At 37.0% G+C, this 13,665-nt stretch overlaps 1 protein-coding gene across 3 annotated transcripts in view; it reads left to right on the top strand.

The window, feature by feature from the left end:
• Window positions 1–13,665, top strand: part of LOC117405885 (rho guanine nucleotide exchange factor 7-like) — a 41,967-nt gene that overhangs the window by 22,541 nt on the left and 5,761 nt on the right. For 2 of the 3 annotated variants that reach the window (XM_034923667.2, XM_059029917.1), the window contains 10 exons: window positions 3,342–3,480; window positions 4,656–4,715; window positions 6,277–6,423; window positions 7,290–7,376; window positions 7,495–7,573; window positions 7,907–8,046; window positions 8,650–8,874; window positions 9,775–9,868; window positions 10,276–10,365; window positions 12,966–13,142. In XM_034923667.2, coding sequence (XP_034779558.1) covers window positions 3,342–3,480; window positions 4,656–4,715; window positions 6,277–6,423; window positions 7,290–7,376; window positions 7,495–7,573; window positions 7,907–8,046; window positions 8,650–8,874; window positions 9,775–9,868; window positions 10,276–10,365; window positions 12,966–13,142 — 1,238 coding nt within the window. The remainder of the gene's footprint in view (window positions 1–3,341; window positions 3,481–4,655; window positions 4,716–6,276; window positions 6,424–7,289; window positions 7,377–7,494; window positions 7,574–7,906; window positions 8,047–8,649; window positions 8,875–9,774; window positions 9,869–10,275; window positions 10,366–12,965; window positions 13,143–13,665) is intronic. The other variant, XM_034923668.2, reaches the window with a different exon arrangement.

The raw sequence follows: 13,665 nt of genomic DNA, 5'->3' as shown, positions 1-13,665 counted from the left end.
GGTAGTCCCGTGGGCTTTGCAACATTACAGTTCGATAGTCCGGACCCAGTTTTTGGTAGTGCCAGGCACCTGGACTACCGATTTGTCCGCCCCTGACCTGTCCTATCATCTTTTAAAAGAAGTAAGAACAAGCTTTCCAATCTAGTACTCTATATCTGTGAGCTGTCCTTTGAACCGATTTAGCCACATTAGCTTTCCCTGTGCTGGACATCATCTCATTCACATTCAGTAGTAGGCGTGTTTTTCTTTTTTTAATTATTTTTTTTTTTTTTTTTATAACCCAACGTTTGGATGCTCATGAAAGAGTTAAATCCAGTAATCCCAAAGCCCTTAGCCCTGCCTCCCTGCAACAGACTAACAGAGCCAGCAGTGCATGGTGATGTCATTGTGGAAAGAACAGTATAAGACTTAGGAGCTCGAAAAGCCAAGAAATTACCCACAAGAATATCTTCAAGAAGTGGCAGGTCCTGAAGTTGTGCAGCCCTGTCAGAATGCGGTGTCTGTGCAGAAGCATAAGTTCTCTCAGTTCTGAGAGCTCATGCTCTATATACTACAAACAGAGCCCCAGGTAAGACATTTAAGTCATTTCAAATTAGCTCTAGTTTGCATGTGAGGAGTCTGAAAGGCCAGCCAGCTGTTGTCATCCTGGTTTGGTATGCGATAGACTGTTACATAGGTAGAACTTGCTTTTAGCTATTTTCTCAGAATATTGTCATGGCCACATTGTTCAATGATAAAAGATTATGTGAAAGTAAGTGTTATTTGGGAAGCAAATGTTGTGGCTTGTGTTTGGCATGATAATATGTCTTTTTAAAAAAAAAATTGCAGTAAAAATCGGAATCTTTCTATTGGGGGTGGGGGTGAAATCTGAGATTCCGACAGGTGACCATTTAGTTAATTTAATAGCAATTAAAAAAGAAATACAACTTTTTAGTCATTTTCAAACTTAAAATGCAGTTGAGTAATTGCTGTAATAAAAACAAACCTCTATTCACTGCAAAAGTGTTTGTCTACCTTCTGTAGTTTAATTGTCAGTTACAGGGTAGCTAAATGATGGTTCTGTTCTCAGTAAATTCCCTCTAGAGCAGTAGTTGACTGTGCATTATTGTTTGAGTAAGTACAGTGGAAATGCTGTATTTATGGAGAGCCATGTTCTTAAGTGGTGTCAGCTGCACCCTGGTATTAATATTATTTTTTTGTCTGCTTTGTTTGTCCTTGAGGTGCACCGGTTTCAAAAGTAGTCTACCTCACAAAAGGATAATTGAGCCGCTCTTTTTGTACTTTTGTAAATAGGGAGTTTAGCGCCAGCTCACGGCTTACAAAGGATAGGCCTTGAAGTCGCTCTTTTTTTTAACCCCTTTTTAGGGCCAAATATTAAGTAAAATATAGATTGTTGCTAGGCCACTATCCAGCCATACCTCTTGTAGCTGGAGGTGCTTTAATTTATTATTATTATTATTATTTATTTCTTAGCAGACGCCCTTATCCAGGGCGACTTACAATTGTTACAAGATATCACATTATACATTATTTCACATTATACAGATATCACATTATTTTTACATACAATTACCCATTTATACAGTTGGGTTTTTACTGGAGCAATCTAGGTAAAGTACCTTGCTCAAGGGTACAACAGCAGTGTCCTCCACTGGGGATTGAACCCACAACCCTCCGGTCAAGAGTCCAGAGCCCTAACCACTACTCCACACTACTGTCCTAACTTCCTTTCAGGGTTTGAAGTGGTTTTGAGGGTCTCTCAGTGAGTTTAGGTCCAAGGGTTAATTACCTGTAAATATTTTTAACATCCTTTGCTTACCAAAGACTTTAATGAGAGGAGCTGTAAATTTTTTTTAAAAACCCGCCGCAATTGTAGTGTCCAAACAGCAACCACCTCCCACTTGGTGCAAGTCAAACAGTTTGCTGCACCCCCAGGAAGACCTTTTGAAAGCTCTTCCACAAACAGGGCTCAGAATGGTATGGTTCAGTGACGAGCTGTTCGCCCTCCATCATCCTTAAAGGCCATCTTATAATTCGACGAGACTGAGAATGTGGTAGCACCTTAAGTCAATGGCTGAGGATATGTGTTTGTTAAACCACTTTTTGAGACACTTCAACAATATTAGTATCTTTCTTTGGATTAAATTATTATAATTTTTTGTAATCTTTTGAACAGTTCTTTATTTGAAAACTGATTAACCATTAACATGTATTACCGAAATGTAATTTGATTTCACCCTTGTCCATGTACACTGTCGTGTTGTACATTGAGTCGTTGATTAAAAACTCAGTGTTTGTCTAAGATTTTACACATTTTATTTTTAGTACTTTTGGTTGAGTGTTTAAAGATAGTACAGGATTTTGACTACCATTTTAATTGCCAATGGAATTTGGGTATTAAATGTCTGCTGCATCTAAACAGGGATTTGCATCCATGGGATGCTTAACTGGATTGAGATTGAATATTAGTATGATCATTTTGAACTAACAGTGATTTTTCTGCTGGCTCAAGCAAGATTCTAAATCATCCAGTGAGAGGACAGTTGATTTAGTTTTAAATTCAAATTTGAGATGCCAAGGTCACTTCTGATACAGTTGCCTGCATACATAATGACTTCTTATGTGTGTGACTACTGACAACCAGAACTCATGATGTGCTGAAAATCCCAAAATAAAGCATGAGCTCACATATTAGACAGCGCAAGGAAGCTTTCAGATATTATCGGTTCCTCTATTTCTTTTGTACTTGTATTTTTTTAAATTAGAGTTTGGCTGGAAGTACAAATCCTGGAGCCAGTTTCTTAAAACAGAGACACTGCCCATATTGTTGTTTTCTATTAAAACTGTGAAATGTTCTGTTTCACACAGAACTGAGGGAAAAATGACCCACGCTTGTTTAGTTGCTGATGTCAAGCTGGCCCCAAACATGTCATTCCTTTTGTGGCTGTCCTGCTCCATGAATGAGAGCGGGGTTTGAGTGTGGGGGGTGGTAGGAGTCGGGGATCTTCAAAATGGTTTTCCCATTTGAGGGCCTATGTAAATTCTCCCTTGTTTTATACTGGGCCTTCATTTGTAAAGACGATTTATCTCACCCCCCACAATCTTTACAAAACTAGGACCCAGTTTGTGTTTCCCAGTATTGGTAGCTCATCTTATTAGGCAATTGGAAGCCTAACCAAACATATTGCATCGTTTCCATTATATCTATTTCAAGCATTAAGCTAGTGAAGTGCAACGACTATGTGTTCCATGTAATTGTGATAATAGTAGTATAGTTAGCATGTTGTGTTGTCCTCCTTTATGTTCTCATAAGAACAATGATTGTGTTTTGATTCAATCAGAGAAGAGCTTGGTGAGTTCATGGAAATGAAAGGAGCCAGCAGTCCAGGGATCCTCATGCTAACCACAGGCCTCAGCAAACCCTTCATGAGACTGGACAAGTACCCAACCCTGCTTAAAGAGCTTGAACGACACATGGAGGTACCGGTCTTTAGTCCACCCTTTAACAACGTCATACCTGGAGTGATATCATTGGTAAAAGTATCAAAACCTAGTCATTTATTTATTTATTTATTTTCAATGACGTTATGTTTTCTGTGAAATATATTTTGTATCTATTACTATCTGTAGCCATATATTCAGTTTGCTTTACCCAGACACAAGATTACTTATGCAGTCACTCTACTGCCATTTTCAGACTCCAGTCTGACATCATACTAAAAAAACAATTAAAAAAAATCTAAAAATATTTAAGAAAAGTTAAGAATAGTAATTGTGTTTAGTACCGACAGATTTGAATATGTTGGAGGCACTTTTTGTTTTTTTGTGGGGGGGGGGGGGGAGCCTCGCACCATAAATAATCTGCCATGGTTAGACAAATTTACTTTTTCTTAATTGTTCTTAAATATTTTAACAGACTTCAGCTATTATGGGGAATGCATGAATCAGCATGTATTACATTATAATACATGCTGATTCATGCACAATGTAATTAATCCTTTTAATGGCTGTCAGAGGCACCTGTTTCATCAAGGCAAGACTGGAGCACCTGCCTATCAGGCAGTGCTGAATTGTATTTTTAAGGCTGCTGACTTCCCTGCCCTTACAGTTTGATCCTTTACAGTTGACAAGACAAACTGCTGTCAACATCCATGAGAAAGATGACCAGACCCAGAGAACATGAGAGATAGAAACTGTCTGCCTTTTATATAATGAGGTTGATGATCTGGTGTCGCATTTTCTAAGATATTGCTGGCCTCTCTGCTGGCAAAACCTGAGCCTTTTCCCTCCGTCATATCTGGTGCTAATTTGAAAACCCTCTGTAGCAAATTACCTGAATCAGCAATAAAGCTGTCAGCATTGGGATGAATATAATCTCTGACTGACTGAGACTTACTGGCAAATCACTGTGTTTCAAATCAGGCTGTTTTTAAAGGTGTGTTTTTATTTTTTTATTTAGAGTGTTGATATTTCCTTTTAACCCGAAGTCCTGAAAGAACATGTACAGACACAAAGAGATTTGTATTTATTTATTGCTGCAACGTATGACTTTACACGACTGTGATACTGCACAAAGGTTTCTGGATTATGCAAAATTCACATTCAAATCCACTGCGTAACACTGATAACACGATCTGCATTCTTCTCTTTTCTAGGATTATCACCCTGATCGACCAGACATTCAGAAATCCATGACAACCTTTAAAAGTCTTTCTGTAAGTCCATGTGGTTCTGTAAAAGCCTGAGCACGGCACTTTCTCTATCGCAGAGACCATTAGAAAAAATAATAATGTGTAGGCTACTATTATAATACTGTATATGTGTGCCTGCTAAGCCCACCAGTAAAATTCAAATCTGTTACAAATTTGAATGTGTTTAGTAGGTGAAAAGGTATTTTAGCCGCACACCATCCATGGAATTCGTCAGCTACCTCCATAACTGGGTATCTTTTTTTGTCAATGCTTCAATTAATTGTATGCCTGATCAGTGTTGTTCCTAATGCAAAGCATGGAGGTAAAACAAACAATAGGCTTATTCTATTAAAGACCACAAAACAGTGAGAATCGGACGTGGTCCTGGTTTTTGTTTGGAAATGTTATGATTAATTAATAATGAGAAAATAATTCGGTTCGTGGTGTGGTTGGAATTAATTGTATTCCTTTTTTTTCTTTTTTTTTCTTATTTGCTTTATTTCTAGTATCTGTGTTTTTATTTTTTTATTTTGTTATGTTGATTTTGTGAAGCAGGTGGGTTCTTTCCTGCAAATTCACAATAACGGCTACAGTAAGAAAATAATTGAGACACATTCAATACCAGGCCTCTGCAGTTGAAGTCGGAGCATGAACTAATTGGGCCACCCTGAACTACACTCCGATATGGTGTTTGAGATCTTCTGTGTGATCTTCCTTTAGAATGGGTCGCTCTGTCCCTTTGCTATGTAAGCTAGGCATTCCAGGGCTGGATTGTAGCTCTTTATGCTAACTGGGTTTTTGACGTGCAGCTGCACAAAGCTTCTCTCGTGTTTTATTTAACTGCAGCCAATAGGTTTTGGCAGAGATGGCATGTTTTTCGGTATTGAGATGTCTGCCATGCACTGGATTTCCTTGATGTTCAGCTCTTTCTTCATCCCACATGTGCTGTGTTTAGTAGCGACAGATTTGAGTGTGTTGGAGGCACATTTTTTTTGTTTTTTTTCCATTACAGCAGAACAATGTTTATCAATCTCTGACTCGTGGTGGCGATAGACCTTGAGTCTTGTTTTACCTTGTTTAGTCCTGCCAAATGTCAGTACTCTCAGTGGTTTATTTCATTGGCAGGTGATAAATTGTTGATGTTGATTAAATGCTTTAAACCTGGGTTGGCAACATTTAAAGCTCTTATTTCAGAGCCCATCTCCGGTTTTGAATCCAAACGAGCATTGTTAGATCAAGTTCTGTAAGTTTGTGAAAAGAAGAAGGTTGAGAAGTGACAAAGTATATCCCCCATAAACCTTGTAGATGATAAGTCAAAGCATTTCACTAAATATATTGGGGATCTCTATCTATCTATATCTATCTATCTATATCTATCTATATCTATCTATCGATCGATCTATCACGTCATTTAATATCAGTTAGAGTTCAACATAAACATGGTGTGAAAAGAACATGGATATTAACAATATCCAATTAAACAGAATGGTATCCAAATTAAAACCACCATTCTGTTTTGACCAATGAGTTGTAATACTCCTGGTTTAAATGAAATAAATCTGAACGAAATGATTCATTTTGACAGGCGCAGTGTCAAGAGGTACGGAAGAGGAAGGAGCTGGAGCTGCAGATTCTGGCTGAAGCAATTCGCTGCTGGGAGGGAGAAGGCATCAAGACACTGGGCACTGTCCTCTACATGTCACAAGTCATGATACAGTGTGCAGGGAGTGAGGTGAAACACCAGGGACCATGTGTTGTATGTCTGGAGAAATGACAAGATAATTAATTATTTACCGTATTGATAATGCTGTTTTGATTACGCAAATCTGAGTTATAACTAGTGCAAATTTCAAAAAGTAATAAAAGCCATTATATTGCTCAGAATGCAGGCAGTGACAGCATAGCAGCAGGGACAGGGGAGGGGGGGCCGGCCCCAGTGTGTGTGCCCTTATTTTACAGCAAGACGTTACAATATGAAACACGTTAAAGTAGAAAAATATTCTCGTTTATTACATTCCACATAAGAAAATATATACAATCTGTATAATAATCACTACACAACATTTCCAGAAAGTTGGACACTGTTTAAGCGAGGCATTTCAAAATGGCGTGCTTGCCTTTTTTCAGTCCCATAAGATTCTGACTCCCTCTGAAGTAGTCCAATGCTTTTTTGACCCAGATGGCATTCCATAGAGAGCACTATGTGTGTGTGTGTGCATAATCTGGTTTGTTTACTTTTTGCTGTCCACAACTTTTACATAGAGGCTCAAGAGCTGCTGTGTGTGTTGTGTTATTTTATTTTATATGAATATTAATGCTCACATATCACACTGAGCTCTTTTTCAATTTTTCAACTGTCACGCAACTTCTGGTGAGGAGGTAAATAAGTGCAAGGTATTTTTTACATTTCTAGCAAATACAAACATCTGATTTTTGTCCCCGAATACATGTCAAAAATATTGGTTCGGATATTTGTCCCACACTAGTTATAACAGTGATACAACTTCATTATTCTCACACACTGAAGCGAGTCATTTTGCACGTTTTCGGAATTGTAATTTTCTGTTAACAAACCCGTGTGTCTCTATGTCTCTTCAGGAAAAGAATGAGAGGTACCTGCTCCTGTTCCCCCATGTCTTGCTGATGTTGTCAGCCAGTCACAGAATGAGTGGCTTTATTTACCAGGTAAGACGTTTTTGTTGGTTAATTTCTGAAACGTCGGGGGACAATGCTCTGAAAGCCTGAGTAAGATGTGTCATGTTTCATCACTATGGTTTTAAATAGGCCTGGCATTTCTTTCTAGGGTAAACTGCCATTAACAGGAATGACAATCTTGAAACTAGAAGATAGTGAAACCAACAAAAATGCTTTTGAAATTTCAGGTAAGATTAGAGTTTATAACTCTTCATATGTACAATACATTTTATTTGGGGAGAGCTGTTTTTTTATTTTTTGGATGAAGTAAAACAGTAAACATAAGAAAGTCAACTGTTTAAAGGTATGTATGAAACAATAATCAACCCAAATATTTAATAATCTGCTTATTATATCTTTAAACTGTATTCTGTATTTCAAAATATATATTTAAATTCTTGTATGATATAACAGTACACTTTTAAATTATAGCAATAATTTGTCTAAAACAAAACATATTTTGATAAATGTATATTTATTAATATATTCTCTTTTAATACACATACCTATGTTTGCTATAGGAAATATGATAGAACGGATAGTAGTGACCTGCAACAATCCAGAAGACCTGCATGACTGGGTGGATCATCTCCACAGACAGACTAAATCCGCTAGTATAGGAACCTCTACTATCAAGCCACTCTCTGTACCATGTCACACAGTAAGTACTGCATTAAAGAAATTACTGGGTTTAAAATATATTTAAAAAAATAATAATTCAATTTAAATTTATTTATATATTTTTTCATTTTCTTAACAGCAGCAGCGTACCCTAATACTGCCTTTTTTAACCGCTGTAATAATCCAGCTGGTGTTTTCACCCCTGGAGTGATTCATTGAACCCCTTATTAATATCACGACATGCAATAAAAACAAAAGGAAACCAAATGGCTTTTGAAGGTAGTCTTTAGGAATATGCTTTGTGTCCAAAATCATGTGATTTCAGAGAAAAAACAAACAAAAAAAAACGGTGTCATTAAATTGGTGGGTATGATTTTTAAACCCCAATAAAACACGTCCTGTGTGTAATTTATTTATGGTGGTGACAGTAATGGCCAGGATAATACTTTGTGAACTGGACAAAAAGTAACTGTGTATGAAAGCTCACATTTTAAAATTAATAATAAAAAATACCTTGATATATCATATACTGGGTTAAAGACAACCAACAAATTCTCTACTTTTTAAATCTGCTGTTTCCTTACTCGCTGTTTTTAGTTTTCAAAGCATCTTAACATTCCCTTTTTTCCTATTACTATTCCAGCTCCCTTTACATCCTGTAACACCGTCCAGTAGACATTCAGAGAACAGGCCAGCGACAGGGACTCCTGCCTACCACACCCTCCCTCACCCCTCCTCTCACGGGACCCCTCACAGCACCATGATGTGGGGCCCCCTGGAGCCCCCTAAGACACAGAAACCATGGAGCCTGAGCTGCTTGAGACCTGCACCCCCGTTGCGACCGTCCGCGGCCCTCTGCTATAAGGAGGTAAAATACCCAAGTTCACTAATCCTGTGCTGCAGGACCCATGAATGGCAGGGAAGGTAAATGTATTAACTTTCACTGAACTATACATGAACAATGTCTGCATATATATGTTATTCGTCTATGAATGATTATATTTTCAAGGTACATAATTTGTTCTTGCCAATTTGGATTTTGGAAAAAAATTAGGCAGGGTGCGAGTTTAAACTGACTGTACGAATGATTGTGTTTTTGTAGAAGTGTAGTTTCTACCACTAATCCATGTTTCCACTCTCCTGCATCCTTTGCTTTTTTTGGTTTTGTTTTTTTTGTGATTTTTTTTTAACCTCTATCCTTCCTACGCTTGTTTTCTTCCTCTCGGCTTAACCTTCTGCCAAAAACATGAACATAATTATGAATGTCAACTGATTCCACTCAGCTGCTAGTTACCATGGTAATGAAACGCGTAGAATAATACAATGCTCTTCAAGTGCACACATTATGCATGGAATGTATGAGTTGTAGGTAGAGGCAGAAGTACAAAATACTTATTTGCAGTAGAGAAATTAGCACATATCTAAAGCTGAAGATTTTTGGCAACAGTATGTATCCTATTTAAAAAAGTGAAATGTAATATACTGATGAATTGTAAGTGTACAGCATCATTATTCTGTGATTTTGTTATTGAACCATTTGTATACTAATTATTTTGGGTGTGCTTTATTGCTTTTCAGTTAGGTGCTCCAAAGGTTAGAGTAGTGGGCTGTTGTGCTCAGTAATACTGGTGGATAGCACTGAGCAGTTTTAAGGGGAAAGTATATATTAATTGAACATTTTGTACATCTACAATTTTCTTATCCATGAAAAAACTGTGCAATAAAGCACAGTTTAAAAATGTGATCTTTTTTTCTTCTTCTTTTAAAGGATCTTAGTAAAAGTCCTAAAACTATGAAGAAACTGCTTCCTAAACGCAAACCTGAACGGAAACCATCTGATGAAGAGTTTGCAGTGAGAAAAAGTAAGTTGCATTACTGTTCAGCTACTACATCTTGCTCAACCTCAGACCTTACTGAATAAATGCATTTGGATCTGGGGTCTGTTCACAAGCTTTTATAAAAGAAAAAATAACCCTTTTCAGTTCAAAGACTGTTTGGCTTGGTGCTAACAGGTGCTACCAGAGCTTTCCTCCACAGCTCTGTGAACCCTGACCTGGTCCAATTGCCAATTAACCTGGATTGCGTGGTGGCTGTGCGATGCAGCAATATAATTTAAAGATTTAAGTTCCTAAAATTTGCCTTGACGGTTTTCAAAGTGGGTTTGGAATTTTATTCTTGAGTATGCTCAACACTTGATCAAAAAGAGCCCCATATTTAATCCTGTAAGTAGTAGGAGCTTAGCTTAGAGCTGTTTATTTTCTCTTTTCAGGTACAGCTGCCCTGGAAGAAGATGCTCAGATTCTTAAAGTAATAGAAGCTTACTGTACTAGTGCCAAAACACGTCAGACGCTAAATTCAAGTAAGTCATTAAAACCGTCTCTTTCCACAGAGTATTTAAAATGGCCCTCATGACGTTACTTGCAGTGAACAAAGAGACACGTGTGTTGTTGCCAAGGAAACTTTACAGTTCTTCCCAACACACATTCTCATTTGTTCATAATAATGTCTGTTTCTATGAACAACTATAAACATGAGATATACCAGGCCTTGGATTTCAAGATTATTTAATACAAAAATTATTTGTAGAAAACACACACTGATTTAATAAAATATATGTATTAGTTTCATACTATATGAACAAACAGCATGATCAAAGATGTTTTCATTAGTTTGGTTCCAGCAAACTGTTTTATCTGAGAGGGTCAGTCATGCAAGCTGTAAGCTGTCCAGCAAGAACTGACTTACCTCATTTTAAACTACTTTATAGATCTGTTAAAACATTTGCTACACTTGACTGCCCAAGATTAATCCCTACAGGGTCAAAAAGGGATGAGAAATATCAGTAGGCAGGTACTGCGCTTTGTGAAATAGTTCTTAAACCAAAATCCTAGCAGTGATATTGAATTTGTTTCTGTATATTCCTAACAAGAAGGAAATTGACAGGGATGTAAGTGAATATTTTTGTGTTTTTACCTTTGATTCCCAGCGGCGTTCCTCAACAACAGAAATTGTATTTTTAAATGAACAAGTGCATTTTTGTTCACATTGCAAAAAAATTCAATTTAAAATTATATATATATATATATATATATATATATATATATATATATATATATATATATATATATATATATATATATATATATATATATATAATTTATTGTATTCCTTCAAATTTAAGACGCAGCCCAACTCTCAGTTTGAGGAAAAAATAAAACTTCAAATAAATATGCATTTACAAAGTACAACCTCAATTATGTTTAAAAACAGTGTTGTTGTAGATTAACCACAGAGCTTGTTTATTGTGCTGCGCACTGTATAATACTTAAGATGGCGTCTCTGTCGTACACATTGTGGCAGTCCTAAGGGCTTTTAAAAACGCAGGATGTGGGCATAGTTGGCCGTCATTGGTTGGATAACACAGGGGAGACTGCTGAATGTAAAACAAGAACCAAGAACAAATTAAAAAAGTTACCTGCCTGGAGTCTGAACAACTAAAATAAAGAAGAGTAGCACATTAATGTAAACAAAACGACCTGCATATAAGTGATGCTTTCAGTTATTTTGTTTCATGTAGCAGTTGCTGCAAATTGATATTTTGTTTTGTTAGTTAAGAACTCTGTGGAGCTAACTTGTTAGTGTCTGGTGATTTTTTGAGAATTATATCGTTTGGATATTATTTGACATAAATGAAAATGTAAAGAAACGAGGTGCTATGACGACCTATGTTTAATTAACTATCAACAAAGGGAGTTATCATATAGGGGTTCTCATCACCCATCTGTTTTCGCTAAACTAGAATAGATACATTTTGCTTTTTTTGTGTTTTTCTGTGTAAGTGTGCACGGGGCTGGTGTGATCATCAGTGTTGGGATTAGGATACTGTTCTGTAGGAACTGCCGACCATCGCATCATACCACCACTCACTGGCATCCCAGTAACCCAGCAACCACAACAGCATTGAAGTACTGTGGTATTGCTTGGCATGTCTAAAAATACCGGTGTCTGATCAGCATTTCCGATCTGTCCAAGCTGGTACTGTTTGTTAGAAATGCTGAAATTGTACACGTTTCTCTTAGAATTCCTCAGGAAGCTTAGTTTGTCTTTTCTCAGCAGTAAGACACGTTGCTGCTTGTGTATTCAGGCAGACACCTTTGTTGTCTTTTCTCGGCAGTCAGTCACGTTGCTGTTTGTGTACTCGGATAGTCACGTCTTTTGTTGTTGATTTTATACACGCATCACTATACTGTAGTCAAATTTAAGACGCGGGGTATGTTTGAGAAGCAAAAAATTGTTAAAGTGTGTCTTAAATTCGAAGGAATACCTACTTTAAATCAATGTTTGTGGAATTTAGACGATCCAGTGTTGCTCAAACACATGGCTGTAAAAAAAAATAAAAAAAAGGTTTAAAAAACCTATAAGCATTTCATTCTTAACAATCCACCATCTGATGATTTTTATCTGAGCTTTTTAATAATTTGGGAATCAAAGGCTTAAATCACCCTGTCTTAGTGCTTTTTTTTAATTACCTCAATTTTCTATATGGTCACTGTGAAAATACCCTTTCTCTGTCTCCTTGAAATCATACTTATACCTCATTTTTGTATATCTCAATACTAACCCTGAACTTTGACATTAACATTTGCCACTTTCTGAGTTACTGCATCCTAGCTTTACTGTCCACGAATGGATTACTTAAATACACTTTTTTGTTAAACAAAATTAGCAAAAAGGAAAAAGGCCCAGTCAATCTATGATCCATCTTGAGGGTATTAGAATGTTGGCTTAACATTTGACTTTTTTTAACAATGTTTTCTCTCTTCCTTCTCTTCCCTTCACCCTTTGCGTTTTGTTCTTTTTTTGTTTTGGGTTTGTTGCTTTCACTCTCCCATTCTCCTGTCATGATTTTCTTCCCTGCCCTCCCATCTGTATCATCTCATGTCACCCACACACCCTTAGCATGGCAAGGCACTGACCTGATGCATAATCACGTCTTGACTGATGACGACCAATCAAGCCTAGAATCGCTGGGTCGTCGCAGTAGTCTTTCCCGCTTGGAACCTTCCGACCTCTCTGAAGACTCTGATTATGACAGTATATGGACAGCCCATAGTTACAGAATGGGGTCTACATCTCGTAAGAGCTGTTGCTCATATATCTCTCATCAGAACTAAGGCACTCCTAAGCTTTTCTTAACAGCTGCTTGTTGCATTGATTGTTTACTGTTTCTGTGCTGTTTTTTCTGCAGTTTGGTGTTTATCTTCTCTGCTGTGGTTTTCCAAAGTAAATTGGGAGGGAAAGGGGTATAGGGGACATGGTTTGGAAGGGCTCAACTTGTAGATTGTGTGTGTGTGTGTGTGTGTGTCTATATATATATATATATATATATATATATATATATATATATATATATATATAATAACAAAAATTAAGTTAGTTTTGCATTCTGTTAAATGACATTTACGGATGTACTGATGGTTCTTGCTTTGATTCCCTAAATGATGAATTTGTAGATTTCTAGTATTGTGAGTCAAGTGTTCCTTATTTACGACTATGTACATTCATAGTGATGTATTTATTTCCTGGATCCCCATTTGAAGTAAATGAGCTGGATAAAATGATCAAATATTGTACTTGCAACTGCAGTATTGAGATTCCC

This window comes from Acipenser ruthenus, chromosome 9 (genome assembly GCF_902713425.1).
Source record: "Acipenser ruthenus chromosome 9, fAciRut3.2 maternal haplotype, whole genome shotgun sequence".
NCBI classification, from domain to species: domain Eukaryota; kingdom Metazoa; phylum Chordata; class Actinopteri; order Acipenseriformes; family Acipenseridae; genus Acipenser; species Acipenser ruthenus.
The sequence above is the reverse complement of the archived record's forward strand: the minus strand, read 5'-3'. Positions and strand labels throughout refer to the sequence as shown.